Source organism: Urocampus carinirostris, chromosome 10 (assembly GCF_059441175.1).
Source record: "Urocampus carinirostris isolate Australia breed hairy pipefish chromosome 10, RoL_Ucar_1.0, whole genome shotgun sequence".
NCBI lineage: Eukaryota > Metazoa > Chordata > Actinopteri > Syngnathiformes > Syngnathidae > Urocampus > Urocampus carinirostris.
Window position 1 is genome coordinate 27,724,662 of NC_142358.1, and position 22,443 is coordinate 27,747,104.

At 39.7% G+C, this 22,443-nt stretch overlaps 2 protein-coding genes across 9 annotated transcripts in view; one reads left to right on the forward strand and one right to left on the reverse strand.

Moving 5' to 3' along the window:
• bco2b (beta-carotene oxygenase 2b) overlaps positions 1 to 14,301 on the reverse strand; it is a 40,770-nt gene extending 26,469 nt beyond the window's left edge. The window contains exon 1 of one of the 2 annotated variants that reach the window (XM_088344949.1): positions 13,704 to 14,301. The gene's annotated coding sequence lies outside the window, so the exon portion shown is untranslated. The remainder of the gene's footprint in view (positions 1 to 13,703) is intronic. The other variant, XM_088344951.1, reaches the window with a different exon arrangement.
• LOC148358576 (uncharacterized) lies at positions 2,176 to 21,899 on the forward strand. Of its 7 annotated transcripts, none has more exons than XM_088344953.1 (7): positions 2,176 to 2,319; positions 3,162 to 3,325; positions 5,894 to 5,969; positions 9,007 to 9,030; positions 14,676 to 14,867; positions 19,945 to 20,087; positions 21,252 to 21,899. In XM_088344953.1, the coding sequence occupies exons 2-7, from the start codon at positions 3,215 to 3,217 to the stop codon at positions 21,468 to 21,470; spliced, it is 765 nt and encodes a 254-aa protein (XP_088201079.1). In that variant the 5' UTR covers positions 2,176 to 2,319; positions 3,162 to 3,214; the 3' UTR covers positions 21,471 to 21,899. The 7 variants fall into 7 exon arrangements, with proteins under 7 accessions (XP_088201079.1, XP_088201080.1, XP_088201082.1 ...); XM_088344954.1 differs by having other exon boundaries at positions 14,676 to 14,822; XM_088344956.1 differs by having other exon boundaries at positions 3,162 to 3,296.
• The last annotated feature ends 544 nt before the right edge of the window (positions 21,900 to 22,443 follow it).

The following is a 22,443-nucleotide window of genomic DNA, read 5'->3' on the forward strand; positions in this document are numbered from 1 at the left end:
TGGCTCCCCGCAGTGTTACTTTCTATACTTCCTTGTTACATTTCGCGGGGGAAGTGACAGGATTCAAGTCAGTGAAGGGAATTCCAGCTTTTTCGAGAAACCGGCTTTTTCGGCTTGGCACATTTAAAGAAGACGACTCTTTTGGCTGCCAAAAGGCTCTTCAATACTCAGGTTGTTTATGATGCTTATAATGCAAACATTAACAATTATTATTTAAATTTATGCACAAAATGCATTTTAGTAGAGACAGGAAATGAAGAAAAAAAACACAAAAAAAACCCAAAAAGGTAAGAAAAAGCAGGAAAAGAAAGAAAGAAAAAAAGAAGGAGAGAGAGAGAAAGAAGGATAGATAGATAGATAGATAGATAGATAGATAGATACTTTATTCATCCCCGAAGGGAAATTCACTTTTCCAGCAGCATCCCTAAGCTGAGAACAATCAAAAATAACTGAGAACAATCGAAAATAACACGGGAGCTGCTGGAGTGGCTGCCATTCGTGACGGCGCCGGAGAAACGATTCAATTTGAATCATGTACAAACAAACAAACAATTGAATCATGTACAAGAAACGATTCAGATAGGAAGAAAGGAAGGAAGGAATGAAGGAAGGAAGAAAGTTTGGAAGGAAGGATGATGGATGGACGGAAGGAAAAAAACACACGTTTTTGGGGGTCCCTTTAATGCAAGGGTCTCCAAATTTTTTCAAGCTAAGAACTACTTTTTATTACTGATTAGCACAAAGTCCAATATACATTTTAAAATCATGTTATTAGTATGTTTTTACTCTGTTAGTACTAGGATGATTATTGGAAGTAGGGTCAAATAGACTCACTCAGTCACGAAGAACATAATTTTACTAGAAAATCACAAGGTACCAACATTGGTGAGCCTTTTTCAGAACAGATCCGTTAGCACCTCAGCTGTCCTTAGCCGGCACCCAGGTGCCCACGAGTCCCACGTTGGAGCCCCTTGCTTGAATGGGTATATTACTGGACTGTTGACGGTTCCTGACCAGTTTTTTCTGCTTAAAACACCTTTGCTCACATTGTGCCCATTTTAAGCTAGAAAAGGGGGTATACCTCATCATCTAAAACAGGGGTGTCAAACTCATTTTAACTCAGGGGCCACATGATAGAACAAACATTCTCTCAGAGGTCGGACTAGAGGAGAGAGAAATAGAGAGAGGGAGAGAGGAGGAAGAGGGTGCAAAAGAATGTAAATAGACACAAATATAGAAAGAGAAAGAGAGACAAAGAGGAGCAAACAAAGAGGGAGAGAAAGAGAGAGAGAGAGATCCAAAGAGAGAGGGAGGGAGAGAGAAATCCAAATAGAGAGAGGGAGAGAGAGAGAGAGAAAGAGGGAAAAAGAGAGAAATCCAAAGAGAAAGAGAGAGAGAAATCCAAAGAGAGAGAGAGAGATCCAGAGAGAGATAAAGAGAGAGAGAGAGAGATAGAGAGAGAGAGAGAGAAATCCAAAGAGACAGAGAGAGAGAGAGAAATAAAAAGAGAGAGAGAGAGGAGAGAAAGAGGGGGGAAGAGAGAGAAATCCAAAGAGAAAGAGAGAGAAATCCAAAGAGAAAGAGAGAGAGAGAGAGAGAGAGACCCAAAGAGAGAGAGAGAGAGAGAGAGAAATCCAAAGAGAGAGAGAGAGAGAGAGACAGAGAGAGAGAAATCCAAAGAGAGACAGAGAGAGAGAGAAATCCAAAGAGACAGAGAGAGAGAGAAATCCAAAGAGAGAAGAAAAGAGAAGGGGAGAAAAGAGAAGGTGATGAAAGAGAAATCATTTAAACATGGATTCGAGGACAACTTTAAAGTCAAGTTACTCAGAAATTATGGGGAAAAACACACACAACAACATGTCGATTCAAATTATTGCCTTTTCAGTGCAGCTACAAATCAAAATTTATCTTTTTTAATGTAAATAAGCTAATTCTGATACACATTATTCCTGAAAGAAACATGAAACAAAAACTATTTAGGGATGCACAAATAAAAAGATACAATTCGAAATAATTTTAAAATTCTATATAATCAATAAATTTAGAGTCAACAACACATAATCTAAGGTTAAAACCTTTTATTTTGACTAATCACAAGAGAAGAAAAAGGCTCCTGAAAGGAGCCGGTTTCCAAGAGCCGGCTCATAAAGCCGTTCTGTTCGCGAACTATACACCACTAATTCGAGTGGCAAGCGTTGCTAAACTTTAACAAACGACTTACCAGGTTAGAAGCAGTTGCTAAGAATTTAAACTTAAAACCTTTAACCCCTTTTTAATAATCGTCGTCAAGAGGCGTCAGAACTGGCTGGAGACATGTTGGTATGTTCTTAAAATTCACGCTTTACTAATTGTCAATTTGAGCTTCCGTTGTTTTATACACAGGTGTGCGGAAAATGGTCTCCGCGCTTAAAATGTCCCCCTTAGCGCAAACGTGACTAAACAACTTATATACCTTGTAGAAATTCCTTTTGAGCAAGTTGTGGATATTGATTTAGCCTACCTTCTGAATGTTGGGCTCCCGTTTTATCCGTTGAGAATTCGACAATTTTCGGCATAACACCGGTAGTAATACACCTGTAGTAGATATTGAGGTCACAAAATGGCCGATTCTATGTCTCCATGTGCATCAGTTTGACCGGAGTCCTTCATAGCGGTCTTTGATCATTGGGCAGGGGACACCCTGAACTGGTTGCCAGCCAGTCGCAGGGCACACAGACACAGACGACTAACTCGCTTATTCACACCCTAGGGACAATTCAAACTAGCCAATTAACCTGACAAGCATGTTTTTGGGGAACGTGGAAGGAAACCGGAGTGCCCAAAGGAAACCCATGCAAGCACGGGGAGAACATGCAAACTCCGCACAGGAAGGCTGGTATTGCTGGATTTGATCCCATGACCTCAGAACTGTGCCGCGAACCACTGCCCAACCATGCTGGCCATATTTTTGTTTTTAAAATATATTTTAGCTAGCTTTTTTAATCATATTTAATCTTAGCTTGTCCTTTATTAAGGAAAAGAGAGTTTTAAAAATGCTATAACTTTTGGAGGTACTCGGGTTACGCCCATAGTCATAATGCCGTGTCGTTTGAGGCTGACCCATTATGAAACAATAGATGAGTCGGAAGATTCAGATTCGGAACATTCCCCCTCATCTACAGTGGGAGGAGGAGATCAAGGTTCTGACAGACAAGCTGAAAGAGGGTGTCGCCATATGCAGGCAATACACAAGGAGGTAAGTATTAGTTTCAGGAGCGAGCAGCAGCAAGTCAACTGCAGGAGAGAGAGTGGGAAAGGTGAGATGGCACAACATTCATTTGGACAGGTAACTTAAAATTAGTTTTATCTGGTTATATCAGTATCAGAAATATTTTATTAACACTCCACTTATTGAAACATGAATATTTTGTTTGTTTGTTTGTACATGATTCAATTGTTTGTTTGTTTGTAAATGATTCAAATTGAATCTTTTCTTCCGGCGCCGTCACGAATGGCAGCCACTCCAGCAGCTCCCGTGTTATTTTCGATTGTTCTCGATTGTTCTCAGCTCAGGGATGCTGCTGGAAATGTGAATTTCCCTTCGGGGATGAACAAAGTATCTATCTATCTATCTATCTATCTATCTATCTATCTATCTATCTATCATTACTGTTTACTAGTATACGGTGTTCAGTTACAACTTAAAACAATACAGGTGAATGTGACAAATGTTATGTTTACACAGATAAAATCCAAGCCTGTTCGCCCAACTTAATTTCAATCAAAACCGTTCCATTGTGTGTTAGTTAAGATGATGAAATGAGAACGGTGATGCAATGAGAGTGAGGCCATTTTTATTATTGCCCAATAAATAGTTGTATTTTTCCAGCGCGTTTAGACTTTCATTGTGTGCTGCCAAGTTATTGCTGTCATAAACGAGGGTTATTCAATAACAACTTTTTCAACCAGTTTTGAAACTCAGCCTTAAAAGGCCATTAAAGAGCTGATGATGAGAAATGTCCATACTTGTTCACCTCAGCCACTTGCTCCCATTAGTAATGTAAAAATGTACCCTATCAAGTGATAATAAACCTTACAAACACACCATGGCACCTATTTACTCACAGCAAGATATAGTATGGAGAGTAAATTTGTTGGCGAACAGCATCAGTATTAGGAACCTACGATGACATTGTCGTCTGCTACCAGTGACCAAGATGATAAAGATTAGAGTCAGATGGGTAAAATGAGAAAAAAAAGTGTTGAAAAACAAAAATTACTGTACAAAAATTGTCATTCTGCGTACACAATTTGAAAAAATCAAAACATGTAAAAATACAGGGAAAATGTATTCGTTGACAGGTATGAATTTTTAACAACTCACTGTTTTCATTGAAAAAAGTATTCAAAATGTACAAGTAGATGTAAACTTATGTGCTTGTACATATAGCACACTTGGTAAAATACTTTACAGTACTATTGATGTACAGCAGTGGACAGCAACCGCGGGGCTGGGGACGAGTACCGAGCCGTGGGTCGTTTGGTTGCCTATACCGTATATACAGTGAAGAAAATAAGTATTTGATACTGAAAACCCTGCTATTTTGCTATTTCTCCCACTTAGAAATCATGGAGGGGTCTGAAATTTTCATTGTAGGTGCATGTCCACTGTGAGAGAGATAAACTAAAAAGAAAATCCAGAAATCACAATGCATGATTTTTTTTAACGATTTATTTGTGTGATATAGGTGCAAATAAGTTTGTGAACACCTAAAAAAATGAATGTTAATATTTGGCACGGTAGCCTTTGTTTACTATTACACACAGATCTTCTCTAGATTAGTCAGGTTTTTGGTCTGTCGCTGGGAAACATGGAGTTTGAGCTCCTTGGGTTCAGGTCTGGAGACTGGCTGGGCCATGCTAGAACCTTGATATGCTTTGGTTTTCCTGGCTGTGTGCTTCGGCTCATTGGCGTGTTAGAAGACCCAGCCATGACCCATCTTTAATGCTCTGACTGAGGGAAGGAAGTTGTTCCCCAAAATCTCACAATACACAGCTCCATCATCCTTTTTTTTAATGCAGTGCACTCGTCCTGTCCCAATTTCGTTGTCACAATATGTTAACCCATTTTGTAACAATGACAATAAAGTTCTATTCTATTCTATTCTATGTGCAAAAAAACACCCCCAAAACATAATGCTACCATCCCCATGCTTCTGAGTAGGGATGGTGTTCTTCGGATTGCACTCGTCATTCTTCTTACTCCAAAAAGTTCTATTTTGGTCTCATCTGACCATAAAACTTTCTCTGGGGAACCTTTCGTGCCATGCATGATTTCAAACCATGACGTCTTGGTGTTTTACCTACGGTAACCTTTCAGGTCATTGACCAACTCCTGTCGTGTAGTTCAGGGCTGATTCCTCACTTTTCTTAGAAACATTGAGACCCCTCGAGGTGATATCTTTTATGGGGCTCCATTTCGATTTAGATTGACCGTCATGTTAAGCTTCCTCTATTTTCTAATGATTGCTCCAACAGTGGACCTTTTATTCACCAAGCTGCACCAAGCCGCACAAGGTTTTTGAAAAATATCGCTGATCAAAGTTTATGCGAACAGGAATCAAACCTGGATTTATTGATGTGGCTTAGCCGTACAGGGTGCAATTAATTTTGTATTTCTAATTGGGCACAGGGTCAATTTTTTTTGTTACAGGAATTCTCACCAGTCTTAGTGTATTAGGGTTTGGCTACAGCATAAGTATTTTAAACTCATGTATATTGAAGAGAATTATGTAAATAATTGTTTTCATGTGGTATTACCGGTATGAGGAAATAAAAGTATTTTGTAATGTAAAACCTTCAGAAAACAGACAGTTTTAATATGGTTGCAACATGTTTTTTTTTCTCCTAACAGGTTTACATGGAATGTTCTGATCGTTCATATGCTGTTGTGTTCCTTGACATATGTGAAGGCAGCTTCATTTTTCAAGGTAAATTGAATTCTTTATATTCTGATTAGAGGTTGACACTACAAACCTAAATTCTATTAAAGCTGATCCACCTTGTCAAATATAAATCAAAACTAAATAGTCATTTTCAAATAGTTTACCACATTTAATAAAGTGAATAGACAAAGAAAAAGACAAAACAATATATGTTTAAAATCAAAAACTTGTTATTGTTTTAATGCAAATATTTTAATTTGGAATTGTAGGGAATTAAATATTCAAATGTACCGTTTACCAAATTGTTTAAATTAGTTATCTGACTCCATTAACCAAAAACAACCTACATTCACCCAACAATTTATGCGCGCTTGTTTCTTGATGGAAAAGATGAACAAGAAAGCCGACATTCTCACACGGGAGCAGATTTAATTTCATTAACAATTTAACTAAATGTACTCCATCGAAAACGGCCGAATTAGTGACGTTTGAGTCTCTGGGAAGCCCCCTTCTGAAGTCCTTTAGCTCTCTCTCCTTGGCCCACAGCTCCTCCCATGGTTGTGCCGGCTCCTCCCATGATTGTGCCAAGGAAGCCCAACATGGGGCTTCTCAAAATAACGCCGAGCATTTCTACGTCATCATGGCCTTTCTGCGTCTGGATGTGCTGATTATCTTATCAGCCTCACGTTCCCGACGTTCATGTAAACATTTTCCACCAGGTTGCCCTGACATTGAACTACAGCCCAGTCAGTGTATATCTAGATAGATAGATAGATACTTTATTCATCCCCGAAGGGAAATTCACATTTCCAGCAGCATCCCTGAGCTGAGAACAGTACAATAATAAAGCCAAAAGAATGCAATATACAAATACCCAGTGTGACGTGCAAATGCCCACTGTAGCGTGTTATATAGAGTAACTAAATAGTGCTACACAGAATACATATTGCAGTAAGATTCGGTAATATCCAATGTAGGTGGTGTGGTTTAATGTGGGCCTTTACTCTGCCGGGTGGAGTTAAAGAGCCTCATGGCATGAGGAAGAAAAGATCTCTTCAGTCTGTCCGTAGTACAAGACAGTGACAGCAGTCTGTCGCTGAAACTGCTCTTCTGTTTGGAGATGATGCTGTTTAGTGGATGCGATGGATTGTCCATGATTGACCTCAGCTTTTTCAGTGCTCGTCTCTCAGCTACTGTTGTTAGGCTGTCCAGCTCTTTGCCCACAACAGAGCTCGCTTTCCTAGCCAGTTTATTGAGACGAGAGGCATCCTTCTTCTTGACGCTGCCTCCCCAACACGCTGCCGCATAGAAGAGGGCGCTTGCCACTACTGTCTCATAGAATATTTTCAGGAGCTTTTTGCAGATGTTGAAGGAGGCCAGCCTTCTGAGGAAGTGAAGTCGGCTTTGCCCTTTCCTACATAGAGCTTCTGTGTTGGCAGTCCAGTCCAGTTTGTTGTCCAGCTGCACACCCAGGTATTTGTAGGTCTGGACAAATTCTACACATTCTCCCTTGATGGTTACAGGAACCGGGTGAGTTCTGGTTCTCCTGAAGTCCACCACCATCTCTCTGGTCTTGGTGGTGTTTAGGTGCAGGTGGTTTGCGTCGCTCCATCGGACAAATTCCTGAATCAATTTCCTGTACTCCTCCTCCTGCCCGTCTCTGATACATCCCACGATCGCAGTGTCGTCGGCAAACTTTTGCACATGGCAGGACTCAGAGTTGTACTTAAAGTCCGATGTATATAGAGTGAATAGGAACGGAGAGAGAACGGTCCCCTGCGGAGATCCTGTGCTGCTAACCACAGTGTCCGATGTACAGCCCCCCTGTTTCACATCTTTTGCATTAAATGTAATTGGTAGTCAATCGTATAAAATCCTTTATAGTCAAATGTATAAAATCTTTTAATATTAATCAAATGTGTTAACTGAGACACATTCCAGAGAGCTGTTGGTCCTTTTTCATATGAATTACTGCTGCTAGCTATATATATTTTTTAACTAGATCAATATCTTTCCAATTCTGACATTCAACTAGTCTGTATGTGCCTTTTTGTATTAGAGTATACCTGAAGATTCATGCTTTTGTGTTAATGGAGAAAGAGATGGTAAATTGTCACGTTGCGTAAATGTAAAAACATAAAAACACAGTGTTCATGCATTGATCTGGTATTTGACTTAATAATTTGTCTCCTTAATTTGAGTTTCGAGTACACTCAAGACCATGTGTGATTGCAGTGGTGGGCAAACTTTTGAGATATGGGCGAAATTGTGTTAAAGATTTTGAAGGTAAATGGTCTACATTTATATTGCGCTTATCAAATCACTGAAGACCTCCCAAAGTACTTTACACTTACCCATTCACACACACTCACCCACCAATAGCAGCAAGGCAATAGAGGTTCAGTTTTGTGCCTGGGTACACTTCAACATTGCATTAAGAGGAGCTGAGAATCAAACCTGCGACCTACCTCTTGAGCTACTGCCACCCCAGGCGGTGGGAGCAGGACTAAGAAGGAAAAATAATTGACTGACATAAAGGGATGGGACCAGAGTGGCACCAAAGCACTAGTTTTAGGTTAGGCAAAGGCAGGGGTGGGCAAGTCTTTTAACGCAGGGTCAAAAGAAATTTGGAAAAGGGGCTGGACCAGGAAAAAAAAGACATTGAGGGTTACTGGGGACAGGAGCAGCTCAAACAACCCCACCACACCAAATCACGAGTTAAACTTTTTTTAAAATTTTTATTTATGTATTTATTTATTTATTTTTTACATTTTTCACTATTACATTTTTACAATTTTCATTTGACTAGCCAGTTGAAAAAGGCTGACGGGCCTCATCTGGCCCGCAGGCCATAGTTTTTAGTTTGCCCACTGCTGTGTTAGTGTTATGTCTGACACCTGATCATTTAATAATGCTAATAGTGCTGAATAATACACACTGTACCTTTAACATCAATAATATTCTGAATGTGTCCTTCCTGATTATGACTATTAACAAACGAGTATAATTCAGGTTTCCGTTTGACGGACAATTGCTTTTTGTTAAATATCAAGTCTTATTTATTGTCTCTTTTGTCTTGCAGTTCCATTTGACGTGGATGAAACAGGTAAAAAAATGGTTTAATCGAAAATTTGGAACATCCTTATAAGTGGTGTCAAAAGGTAACTTTGTAGGTTAACCAGCTTTATGGTAGGAGTCGACCAAGATCACAGTATTTCCTAACATAATTAGTGATGTTTGGGCCTACACTCCAAATCTTCGTTATAGGTTTGTAGTATCTGTTAAAAAGCAAAGTCCAGCTGTTCTTCAATCTGTATGCGGCCATTTTGAAAATGCAGTTCAGTGAAGACGACATCACAAACTATCAGGCTTCAGCTAATAACCAATTGTGGCTATACTTAAGAAAGCAGGTCACCTGTGATCGCAACAGCATTTTCAAAATGTCCTTTTGCCTAGATTAGGGCCAGGCAAGGTACTGCCCGTGGGCCACATGCGGCCTGTCAGGTGTTTCATAAAAAACGGTCAAAATATAATGACAATACATATAATATTAAATAAAATAGTACTATTAAAAAACAAAAATACCAAACAGAAATACTTCAAGAATACTTCAACATTACTACAAAAATAAATATCAGAGTTGGTGGTTAAAAACAGGGACTTAATGCATTATTTTTCTTTAACTCTGAAAAGAATTGAATACTGCATAAATACCCCAACAATTTTACTACAGTAATACGATACTACAAAAATACTACTACAGAAATACTACAAAATTATTGCTAAACTAAATATCAGGTTTAGTGCTTCAAAACAAGGACTTAACTTATAATCTTTCATTCTAAAAAGAAAAACAGAACACTGCAAAAATACTACAAAATCTTACTACAAAAATACTATAATGCAGAAATACTACTACAATAAGACTACTGTTCCGCTGTATAACATTAATGATCATGATTTGCATGTTGTTACTGAACATAAGGATCTGGGTGTCACTCTTACTTCAAACTTAAAGTTTATCACGCATATCGCCAAAATTACCGACAAAGCCAATAACATAGCATCAAACATTTACAGAAACTTTTACAACAAGAACCCAGTATTCTTAGTTCGAATGTTTTGCGTTTATGTTAGACCCGGGTTAGAATATAACAGCGTTGTGTGGAACCCTTACTTACTCAAGGACATTAACCTACTGGAAGGAGTTCAACGACGGTATACGAAGCGGATACCTGGGATGCACAGCTTGTCATATCCGGAAAGACTACAAAGACTGAACTTGGACTTTTTGGAGCTCCGTAGAATTCGATTTGATTTAATTTTTGTGTTCAAAGTACTGCATGGAATGATCGATGTGCCTTTTGATCAATTTTTTGAGTTCTGTCGTGTTGATGGTTTACGTGGTCACAGATATAAGTTACGGGTGCCTAGACCTACCAGCAACTTGCACGGAAACTTTATTTCTTTCAGGATACCAAAAATTTGGAATTTTTTGCCTGACCGGGTTATTAGTGCAAATACGGTGCAAACCTTTAAGCAAAGGTTGGCAGAAACAGATCTGTCAAATTTCCTTAGGGGAGGGGGCGTAAGGTGACCATATTTGGCCATGCTCACTCTCAGCATTAGTTTTTCTTTTTGTGTCATGTTTTGAATAATGTATCCAACAATACCTTCAATAAACAATTTCATTTCATTTCAGTAATAATACAGAAACACTATTACAGAGAAAAACAAAATACAAGTACAATAATACGACAAAAATGGGACAGAAATACTATGAAAAACTTAAAGAAATACAACCAAAATACCCACAACAGTAGTACTATTATACCAAAATACTACGACTAAAATATTACGACAAAAATAATATAAATATTTGTTAAAAAATGTATGTTTATGTATATTTTTGAATAATATCTATATCAATACCGCAATCCCTCATTTATCGCGGGGGTTGCGGTCCAAAAAGAACCAGTGATAGGCAAATTCCAAAAAGTAGTACTACAACAGAAAAATTATGACAGAAACACTACAGAAATACATCTACGTTAATACAGCAAAAATACTACTGCAGAAACACTACAAAATTAGTTCTATAATAATACTACATAAATACTGCATGAATACCAGAAAAATACAAAAAAAATACAACTACAGTTATACTACAAGACTAAACATCAAATTTAGTGCTTCAAACCGTCATCTCTTCAGATTCAGATTCAGATCTACTTTATTGTCATTCTAGTACACGTGTATACAGAACGAAATGTCGATGCATCTGACCCCCACAGTTTCCTTGAATGTACAGATATAAATAATGTTGTATTGTATTTTGGCTACGTGTAGTATTTTACCATAGTGCCGATAGTGCAAGAAGAGTAGCTAACCAGATGTGCAAAATGGGCAGTCAGGTTAACAAGTCAGGTACACAGTAACATTAACACTGTAACAATAACGCTGTAATTACAATAGTGCAGAGAGCAATGTGCAAGGAGTGGCAAGCTATAAAAAAACTGCCAGTAGTGCAAAAGTCAGATTAGCAGCCGTTTAGATTTAAGTTAACTATATGTTAGATTGACCATTTAACAGTCTAATGGCCAGGGGGACTAGACTATTGCGGAGCCTGGTGGTCCTGCACCGCACACTGCAGTACCTCTTCCCAGAGGCTAGCAGAGTGAACAGTCCATGATGGGGGTGAGAGGGGTCCCCGGTAATGTTTTTTGCATGGGATAGGCAGTGCTTCTGGCCAATGTCCTGAATGGAGGGAAGTGTAGTCCCGATTATTTTCTCTGCTGTCCTCGTTACCCTCCTCACACTACCCCAGTCGGTAGCGCTGCAGCCTCCACACCACACAGAGATACAGTTGGTCAGGATACTCTCTATGGTGCCCCTGTAGAATGTAATGAGGGAGGGTGGGGGCAGGTGGGCTCTCCTCATCCTCCGCAGGAAGTACAGGCGCTGCTGTGCCCTCTTAACCAGTGATGCAGTGTTTACGGACCAGGTGAGTTTGTTTGTAATGTGCACCCCTAGGAACTTGATACTGCTGACAACCTCCACAGCCTTGTTGTTGATGCAAAGTGGGGCATGGTTGGGCTGGTTTTTCCTAAAGTCGACAATGATCTCTTTAGTTTTGTCGACATTCAGGACCAGGCTGTTGTCCCTGCACCAGCCCACCAACTGCTCCACCTCCTCTCTGTAGGCCAGGTCGTTGTCATCCCTGATGAGGCCCACCACTGTTGTGTCGTCAGCATACTTCACGATGTGGTTTGTGGCGGACCTAGGGACGCAGTCGTGTGTCATCAAGGTGAACAGCAAGGGGCTTAGGACGCAGCCTTGGGGGGAGCCCGTGCTGAGGTAGATGACATCTGAACTGTTCTGACCTATCCGCACTGATTGGGGTCTGTCACAGAGGAAGTCCAGCAGCCAGTTCCGCAGGGGGGTGTTGAAACCCAGGAGTCTCATTTTGTCTACCAGATGTTGTGGGATGATGGTGTTGAATGCTGAACTGAAGTCCAGGAACAGCATCCGCACATGGGTGTTCTTCTCCTCTAGATGTGTCAGGCTCAGGTGAAGCGCAGAGGAGATGGCATCCCTGGTGGAGCGGTTTGTCCTGTAGGCAAACTGAAAGGGGTCGAATGAGGAGGGGAGACTGGAGGTGATGTGCTCTTTAACCAGTCTCTCAAAGCACTTCATTATGATAGGAGTCAGTGCAACGGGCCGGTAATCGTTGAGTGATAAGATCTGGGGTTTCTTTGGCACTGGGATGATGTTGGCAAATTTGAAGCATGATGGTACTTTGGCTTGGTCTAGCGAGGTGTTGAAAATGTCTGTTAGTACACAAGCCAGCTGATCGGCGCACTCCCTAAGTACCCGCCCCGGAATGTTGTCCGGGCCTGGAGCCTTCCTTGTGTTGACCCTTCTCAGGGTCTTCCTCACGTCAGATGAGTCCAGGTGGAGTGCTCTTTCGTCCTGATTTGGAACCGCTTTCGCTGCAGGGGTGCCGTTTTGTGCCTCGAACCTTCCAAAGAATTTGTTGAGGTCATTCAGAAAGTCCATGCTAGTGTTCTGCACTGGGGCGGTGGTTGACTTGTAACTGGTGATGGCCTGAATGCCTTTCCACATATCCCTGGTGTTGGTTGTGCTGAGGAAACGTTCCTGGATTTTTTGACTGTGCGTTCGCTTTGCTAGTCTGATAGCCCGGTTCAGGTTAGCCCTCGCTGATAACAGCGCCTCCTTGTCACCAGATCTAAAGGCAAGGTTCCGTACTTTTAGTTGTTTTCGTATTTCAGCAGTCATCCAGGGCTTCTGATTGGCACGGGTGCATATAGTTTTGTTATTGCTGACGTCTTCTGCGCATTTACTGATGTAGGCTGACACAGAAATGGCGTACTCATCTATATTTATTTTGTTGTTGTAAGTGGCAGCCGATTTAAACATGTCCCAATCAGTGCAATCAAAGCAGTCCTGTAGTGCCTCCATTGCCCCCTCAGACCACACCCTCACCTGCTTCACTGTAGGTTTTTCTCTGGTCAGCAGGGGCTTGTATGCTGGAATTAGCATAATAGAAAGGTGATCTGATGAGCCAAGATGGGGGCGGGGGGCTGCTTTATATGCACCTTTGATGTTTGTGTAGGCCAGGTCTAATGTGTTCCTACCTCTTGTAGCAAAGTTTACATGCTGATGGAAATGCGGGAGAACTGTTTTCATATTGGCCTGGTTAAAGTCCCCCGCCGCAATAAAAATGCACTCGGAGTAAGCATGCTGCAGTTCACTCACAGTTCGGTAGAGAACGTCCATTGCCTCTTTCGTATTAGCGCTGGGGGGCACGTACACGGCAGTAATGATGGTCGCGCTAAACTCCCTCGGTAGGTAGAATGGTCTGCAGATCACCGTCAAAAGTTCAATGTCTCGTGAGCAGTGTTTCGATATTATCTTCGCATTTTTACACCAGTTGTTGTTGGTATAAATGCATAGACCGCCCCCCTTGCTTTTGCCGGTGAGCTCGCCGCTTCTATCAGCGCGGAAAGCAGTTAGCCCCACAATGCTAACAGCGTCATTCGGGATAGATGAGTTTAGCCATGTCTCCGTCAGAATTAAAGCACAACAGTTCGTCAATTCGCGGTTCGATGTAAATTCCACTTGTAAATGGTCCAGTTTGTTGTCCAGGGAGCGGACGTTGGATAGGAAAATGGATGGTAGAGGCGTTTTGAAGGGTTTAGCCTTCATCCGAGCCGTTAGCCCGGCCCGACAACCTCGTTTCCTTCCCCGGTCACAGCGCTTCCGCTTGCCACTTTTACTCGCTGCTTTGTCGGCCGCTGCGTTCTGTTGACGTAGCACTCCGAGGCTAAGTAAACACTCCAGAGTGATCGTAGAAATTTGCGCTGGATTTCTGGATGTTCGCATATCCAGCAAAAAACTGCGATCGTATATTAATTAATATTAATCTAATATATTATATTGATTTAATCGTGAGCATTTCAAAAACAATTTGACGAAACTATATAAATGTACCATTTATTTATTTATAAATTTAAAAATGTAATCGGTCTCCAGGATCGGCAATTTTAATTTTTTTTAACCTAATGTGGCCTGCGACGGCAGCAGACCCTTTTACAATGTTATCCGAAAGGCCATGCGTGGGGATCCAAAATTCGCCTTCATGGGAAAATCATTTGGTTTGGCCTTCGATTTGAAGCTATGTTCATAATTGTGTAGTGACTTATTCTGTGTATTGTGTTTATTTTCAAGATGGAGTCGTGAAAGAAGATGCTTTTCAAAGTTCGGGCCAGAAGTTGAAAGCTTTGATTCGAAACAAGGATAACAAATATTTGCTTTTAGGGGAAGATAGCCAATTTGAATTCCAAAATTTGACGATCCAGCAACAACGTTTGTCAAGTAAGACATTACCCTCAGTTGTGGCAGAACGGCATTATCATACTTGTGAGTTTTGCTTTCCAAGGTTTTCTTTGTGGCCTTTGTGCATGACATGCAGTGAGATCTGTGTCTGGTAAGGCACAGTCAGATTTTCAAATTAATGAGCATACGGTGGCTTGTGAAACGATTTGGCCCCCTTGAACCTTTGTGACATTTTGCCACATTTCAGATTTCAAACATCAAGATATAATACTGCAATTTCTTGTGAAGAATCAACAATAAGTGGGACACAATCATGAAGTGGAACATACTTTATTAGATATTATTAACTTTTTTGACAAATAAAAACGAAAAAGTGGGTGTGCAAAATTATTCAGCCCCATTGAGTTAATACTTTGCACACTGAGGAACTGATATTTTTGCCCATTCCTCCTTGCAAAACAGCTCGATTTCAGTGAGGTCGGATGGAAAGCGTTTGTGAACAGCAGTTGTCAGTTCTTTCCACAGATTCACAATTGGATTGAGGTCTGGACTTAGACTTGGCCATTCTAACAACTTGATATGTTTTTTTGGTGAACCATTCCATTCTAGCTTTTCCTTTATGTTTTGGATTATTGTCTTATTGGAAGACAAATCTCCATCCCAGTCTCAGGTCTTTTGCGGACTCCATCAGGTTTTCTTCCAGAATGGTCCTGTATTTGGCTCCAACCATCTTCCCATCAATTTTAACAATCTTCCCCGTCCCTGCTGAAGAAAAGCAGGCCCAAACCATGATGCTGCCACCACCATGTTTGACTGTGGGGATGGTGTGATGAGGGCGATGAGCTGTGCTGCTTTTACGCCAAACATAACGTCTTGCATTGTTGCCAAAAAGATTTTGGTCTCATCTGACCAGAGCACCTTCTTCCACGTGTTTGGTGTGTCTCCCAGGTGGCTTGTGGCAAACTTTAAATGACACTTTATATGGATATCTTTTAAGAAATGGCTTCCTTCTTACCACTCTTCCATAAAGGCCAGGTTTGTGCAGTATACCACTGATTGTTGTCATACGGAAAGATTCTCCAACCTCAGCTGTAGACCTCTGCAGTTCATCCAGGATGATCACGGGCCTCTTGGCCGCATCTCTGATCAGATTCTCCTTGTATGAGCTGAAAGTTTAGGGGGATGCCCTGATCTTGGTAGATTTTCAGTGGTCTGATACGCCTTCCATTTCAATATTATTGACTGCACAGTGCTCCTTGGGATGTTTAAAGCTTGGGAAATCTTTTTCTATCCAAATCTAACTTTAAACTAGATCTAATAGATAGGTAATCCTCCATTACGAAAAAAAAAATCACCTGCTGCCGTGAGGCAAGGGAATTGCGTGCCTCACTCTGCATTTGCAGACGTTCACCACACCAATACGTAAAATACACGTCAGCCTATCATCTCTTCACTTTGAATCTCATATCGAGATGATAACCTAACATATTTGATACTTAATATAAAATGTGTCACTTGATCAACATACAGGTCAGCCAGTCTCACATCCGACCATTTCTGACCCACGTCCGAGTTACAGAGCAGTCTATGCTTCGGAGTTGCCAAGTTAGCCTCAATTTTTTTCCTTCTAAAAAGCAAAGTGGGAAAGTGCTTTCTATTTGTTTGGACATTTTGCCACCTAGCAGTCAAATCCACTATGACAGCAGGGACGTCAAAACACAAAAGCAGGCTTCCAGAATTTGTTCACAAACGCCATCATTGATTATACGTATGGTTTTAAAATAAGTTTTACTTAAGATGTGATGAGTATTTTGATGATTAAAATATGTGCTATGGTTGAAATTATGTGCTTTTGATACATTTACAGCTACAGTTCTTTAAACCATAAAATATATGATGGAGTTTACATCAAGTTTGTCAGAATGTTTTAGATATGAAAAATAATAAAAAATCAATTCATTATAAGTATTTGATGGAATTACAATAATTAGAACAAATTTGTGTATTTGCATACTTTGAGTATCTATTTAATGTGTTTCAATTAATTTAATACAAAAGCAGAATATCATTTTTGATTGTCAATTTGTAAGTAGTTTGAATGCTGAAAACGTGAGGACCCTTTAGGGCCACATGCAGCTGTTTTAGCAGCTCTCTGTAGCTATTTAAAAATAAATTTGACAATAGAAAAAGGAAATATATTTGTAGTTTTGATATGGCTTATGACTCGAACATTGTTTTCCAATGCATGAAGAATGTCGGGAATAAGTATTAGGTATTAAAATTACTAGCTCATATGTATGATTGAACTCTAATGATTTTAAAAATAAGCTTGTTATGTTTTTGCGGCTGGACTTTTTTATCTATCTATATTTTGGGCTGTCGAACCCTGGTCTAACAACTACTCCAACTTGACCAGATTAAATTTTTATTTAACACATTTTTTAGAGATTTGGAACTGCCTGTATTAATAGTACGGGCTGTCCTAATGCTATGTACTATATACTCACCAACACTACTGTTTTATGTGTAAGACTACCGCTTTCCTTTCTTAAAAACGCTTATCAATTCAAACAAAAACATCTACCATTATTTTTAGATTTAATCAACAAATAATCTTGACCGGGGATTAGTATTTGAGTCTACGGCTGCATTACCTTGAAGTGAGACTAAGTTTATGTGAGTGAATAAACTACTATCTATCTATCTATCTATCTACTCCAGCGATTACATTTTCTGTTTTGGTAAAAGTTTGCAGCTACCTGTTTTAAAAATTTAAACAGTCTTTTTTTCTTCTTTTTGATATTCTGGAAACAGATTGTGTTTCATGCGTAAAGATGGAGCGTGCAATGACATCTACCGCCTTTTAAAGTCAAAGGCTTGGCTTACTGTATAGTAAGGTACTGATAAGTATTGACAATTGGTGTTACTATACATTAAACATTTTTGATACCGCGGCTTTGGGTTCCCTTCTCGGCAGAGAGGAGAAAGCCCCTCGGCCGCTCCCGGTTTCCCGTCCTCGGGGCAAAGACCTTCAGCCGTGTCAGATCCTAACAGCCGTCTTACCTACAGTAAATGGTCATAAATCATGTTACGACATGATAAATTTCCCTTTTCAGGGTCACTATTTAGAGTTTAGATAACACATTCTAAACAGTTCAAAAGTAAAAATTGTATTTGTAATGTATAAGTGTAGAGCCACAAGTTGAACCCACTGTTATTAGAATTATGTTTGTTGAATAAATTGCACTTTTCTTCTGCCCTTTTTCGAAATACTGTATATTTTAAATGTCAAGGAGGCTGACATTAATATGTGTCTCGCATTGAAAATTATAACTTCAAGAGCAGCCAAGGGTAGCGTCTACAATTTTAGTCAACAGCAGGGGGCAGTGCCACATAATGGCTAAAAAAAGAAATGTATCATTATTTTGGCGTTTCCTGTGCATAGGTGTTTTTACGTTCAATGTTATGTAAATAATTACAAATTAATAGGTACCTATTGATAACACAAGACCGGATATTTTTAAACTGCATTTGTGCGTGTTTGTGTCACTTGAGGCTTTTTAATGCGTTACTTTTAAAAAAAATTCTAAAACAAAACTTTTTACATCACAGCTAAGCTGTTTCCTGGTTTCAAATAGAAAGAAACGCTCCAAGCTGTAAAAAGTGTAGTGAAGAAAGTAAGATTTTTTTTAAAAAAGGTAATGATGATTCTTATAGCAGTCAAACTAATCTAATAAAAGAATATTTCAAACTCTAATTTTAACATGCTCATCACTGGGGTCCATCCCAACAAACTCAGGTTATCGCCAGCAGCAAAATATAGATTTTGGTGTCTATTGATACAGTCTTGAATCTGATACCTGTGCAATACAAAATATACTATTAGCTCATCCAATTTTTCTCATTATGACTTAAACATTTTTTGATCTTTCCTCTCAGGCAAAAATAAAAAAAATGGAGAGAAGTCTTTTTAGAATAGCACTGCTTATATGCATTTTTTAATAAAGAAAACAACAACATGTAGACATGTTTTGGTAAATGTTTTTTATTTTGTCTTCAAATACTCCATCTCATCAGATAAGTTTTGAAAAGACGCCAAATTGAAGCATAGTAGTTAATGATGTATTTTTTAAGTAAATTTGATCAGATGCGTTGAAAAACTCAAAATGCAATACAGCCTGCTGAGAATGTTTTGGTTTATTTATATTAGAGGTGCTGTTTGTTCCATCTATTATCTCGACGCTTATCCTCAGTAGGGTCGCGGGGGTGCTGGAGCACATACCAGCTATCTCCCGGCTATGAGGGGTGGGACACACACCTTGAACTGGTTGCCACCCAGTCGCAGGGAACACACAGAGACCGACAACTCACTCGCTCATTCACACATAGGGACAATTTGGGCTGGCCAATTAACCTGAAACGCATGTTTTTGGGATGTGGGAGGAAACCGGAGAGCCCGGAGGAAAGCGCTGTTTGTTATTTGAAAAAACAAATCCTATTTGCTGACGTCATCTTCTGGCTTAAATCATCATGGCAGCCTGTCAAGCTGCTTGTGTGGCGCGTGCAAGTATGTGCATTTCTTCGATGTGCTTGAATAAACTCTACTATTTTCATCTTCTTTTGGGGTCTGGACTGTAATTGAAAAAGGCGTTTTTGTACTTTCACCATTTTCATGCTACACTAACAGAAAAACCGTGATCATGAGCATGAAATCACTCTCCACACCCTCCTCCCCTGCCTCCATTTCCGCCTTATGTTTTGTGCGTTCACAAAACCTCTGATATAAGTTAGATAAGAGCAGATAGGTGCAGTGAGGGCAAAAGTATAAAGGCTCTATGAACTCAGTTGGGCATTGTTAACACATACGTATTGCAGAAAATACTGTACTTATTAAAAACACCTTTAATGACACACCTACCTTGAAATTTGATAGGTATGTTGAGAAGTTGAAAAAAAAATGTAAAATAGCAAGAAATAAACAAATAAGGCCAGCTATTTGAATGTTGATGGCACTTAGGACAAGTGTGGCCCCCACTTTATACATATTATTTTTTTAAACGGATTCAAAAGCCTAACGGGCCACACACGGGCCGTAATTCACCTCCCCCTGTGACTGTCACAAAATTACCACAAAGTAATAGTTTTGATGTTTCGCCCTCAGATTGCAATTTCCAGTTGGAATTTTTTGACGAAAACCGCCTGAAAGACGGGAAGGGGCCCGCTGTAATGTTGTTTGCAAAAAAAAATGGGAAAAAGATGGTGGTTTGCTGCGACGCCAACCAAAAAATATGCCCAAAATCTATGGTAGGTATTCACTTTCTAACACCATTTCTTATCTTTGCTACACTATTTACCGTATTTTCCACACTACAAGACGCACCCAAATACCTTAAATATTTTAAAAAGCTGACCATGCACCTTATAGTACAGTTCGCCTTATATATGGATCAATATTGAGTCGCAAGGTCTCGCAACTAAGGCAAGCAAGACTAGATTTTCCCCTGTAGAAGTATATATACCAGTGTTTCATTTCTTAACCCATGTGTCAATCGTCATTTGAATTGGTCACAATTGGCTAAAGTTATTCGGAGGTAAAGGAGGCAGTTCTTTTTTGGCATTTACAGACTTGTGGGTAAAACGAGGCCTGCAATTGGACGAAAAAGATGTGAATCACATGTTGAGTTGCTCTATGGCCTGGAGAATTTTTTTTTACTAGTCTGTATTTGTAAACAGGAATTATGGGGCAAAACAGACAGCTAGAAACGAGCAACGTCAATCGATGCAGAGATGCTTCTCTGCGGATTTTCTTTTATTTGCGTGTTTTGGAGGATGTAAAAATTTTACACGGTTGGATTTACTACACTCACGGATGTAAGAGGACCATGTTTGCGTGTTATTATTGAACGCGATGGCTGCAAGACGACTTTGGTGAGCTACCCAGGCTCTATATTTTCCCGGTATCTTGATTCAGATTGATCTTGATGTCTCTGTGATGAGTCCATTTTTCAATTCAATTCAAAGTGTTTATTGTCATATGCTCAGTAAAGAACTATGTTTCCCTGCACAAGGGAATTCTTACTTTTCTGTCCACACAGTTGCCAGCGAAAAAATAAAATATAAATTAAGAAATGGTTAGCATTCCTTGAATCCCAAGAGTTTAACCTTCCCAATGATATGTGGAATGACGCATTTGAGTGATTGGTGACATCGTACAGACACCGTATTTGCTTCTTTGCGAGCCGTCGGAATGTTAAGGGGTTGATAAGTTTGACTGAACTGTTTTGTTGACGTTCCCACTGTAGCGCTTTATAGTCTGGTGTGCCTTATGTATGGAAAATATAGGACAAAAAAACTATTTTTGGGGGGGTGCGCCTTTTAACCCGGTGCGCCTTAAGTGCGGAAAATACGGTAATTAAGACAGACTGTTCAGTTATAAACCATTAATGTGTGTGTCTGTTTTCACCACAGGATATTCCCCAAAAAATTGATGAATCACAACATGAAGCTTTATTTTACATGTTTCCACTAAGTTCTGGATCAAGAAAGTATATGTTGGAGTCTGCCCGGTATCCACATGAGTTTTTAGGTTTCGACCCGGAGGAAGATGACCCCTCACAGTGCACCCTGGTTTTGCACCGAAAAGTCGACGAGGTGGACGAATGCTGCGAGATGACACTTTTGTCATGATTTATAATTTGAAAAAATATTTTAAACACCATATTTTAATAACATAACATTTGTAAAACTGTGTCAAATGTTAAAAGACAAATCAAACATTTTTGTTTGTATTCATTGTTTACAAACAAAATCAATGAATTATTCTGAATGAAGTTGTCAGTTAATGGGACACTGTGTAAACGGGATGTCACTGGATTGTGTAGTGCCCCCGGAGGACAGCTGAGGTGTTCGCAAAGCCTTTCTGAAAATAGCTCGCCAGTGCTGGGTCGTTGTGATTTTGAGTTTATTTTACCCAGGGTTCGTACGAGTGTTTGAATTTTAATGGATCTCCAAGGATTGAAAAGCGCTCGAATTTCGAAGGAAGTGCTTGTAAATGCTTAACATTGTTAACATGTTTCTCAACAAGTCTGCTTAAAAATAACACTGCTTTCTGGTGGCTTCGCTTTGCCATTGCATTTCTTTGTCACTTGTTAACTGCAGCTGGCATTATTTTTCAACATGGCGTTGGCCTATGATGCGTCATCGCCCCCTATAGGTTGCGCCGATGGGGTCAAGTGCATGCCACACATACAGGGCACTATAAAATATTGTTGCATGGATTAAGCATCAATTATGGACATTTATTATGAGCCATGTAATAAAAAAGGTAGCTTTTCCTAGTGGTAAATTCTAATGGTAAGTAATGATAAATTGTCAGCATTTATATATAGCGCTTTAAGTCAATGAAGACCTCCAAAAGCTCTTCATAATGTGCTTCACACTTACCCATTCACACACACACACACACACTAATAGGCAGTCAGCCATACAAGGCGCCTACCTGCTTATTTTGGACATTATGGATTCAGTGTCTTCTTGCAAAGGGAGGTATTTGCCTCAAAAACAAGTATTTGCCATTTACTCGAGATATAAAATGAATTTGCACACTCAAAATAAAATATCACATATATCAATCACATACAGTATTGGTAGCTCTGAAAAA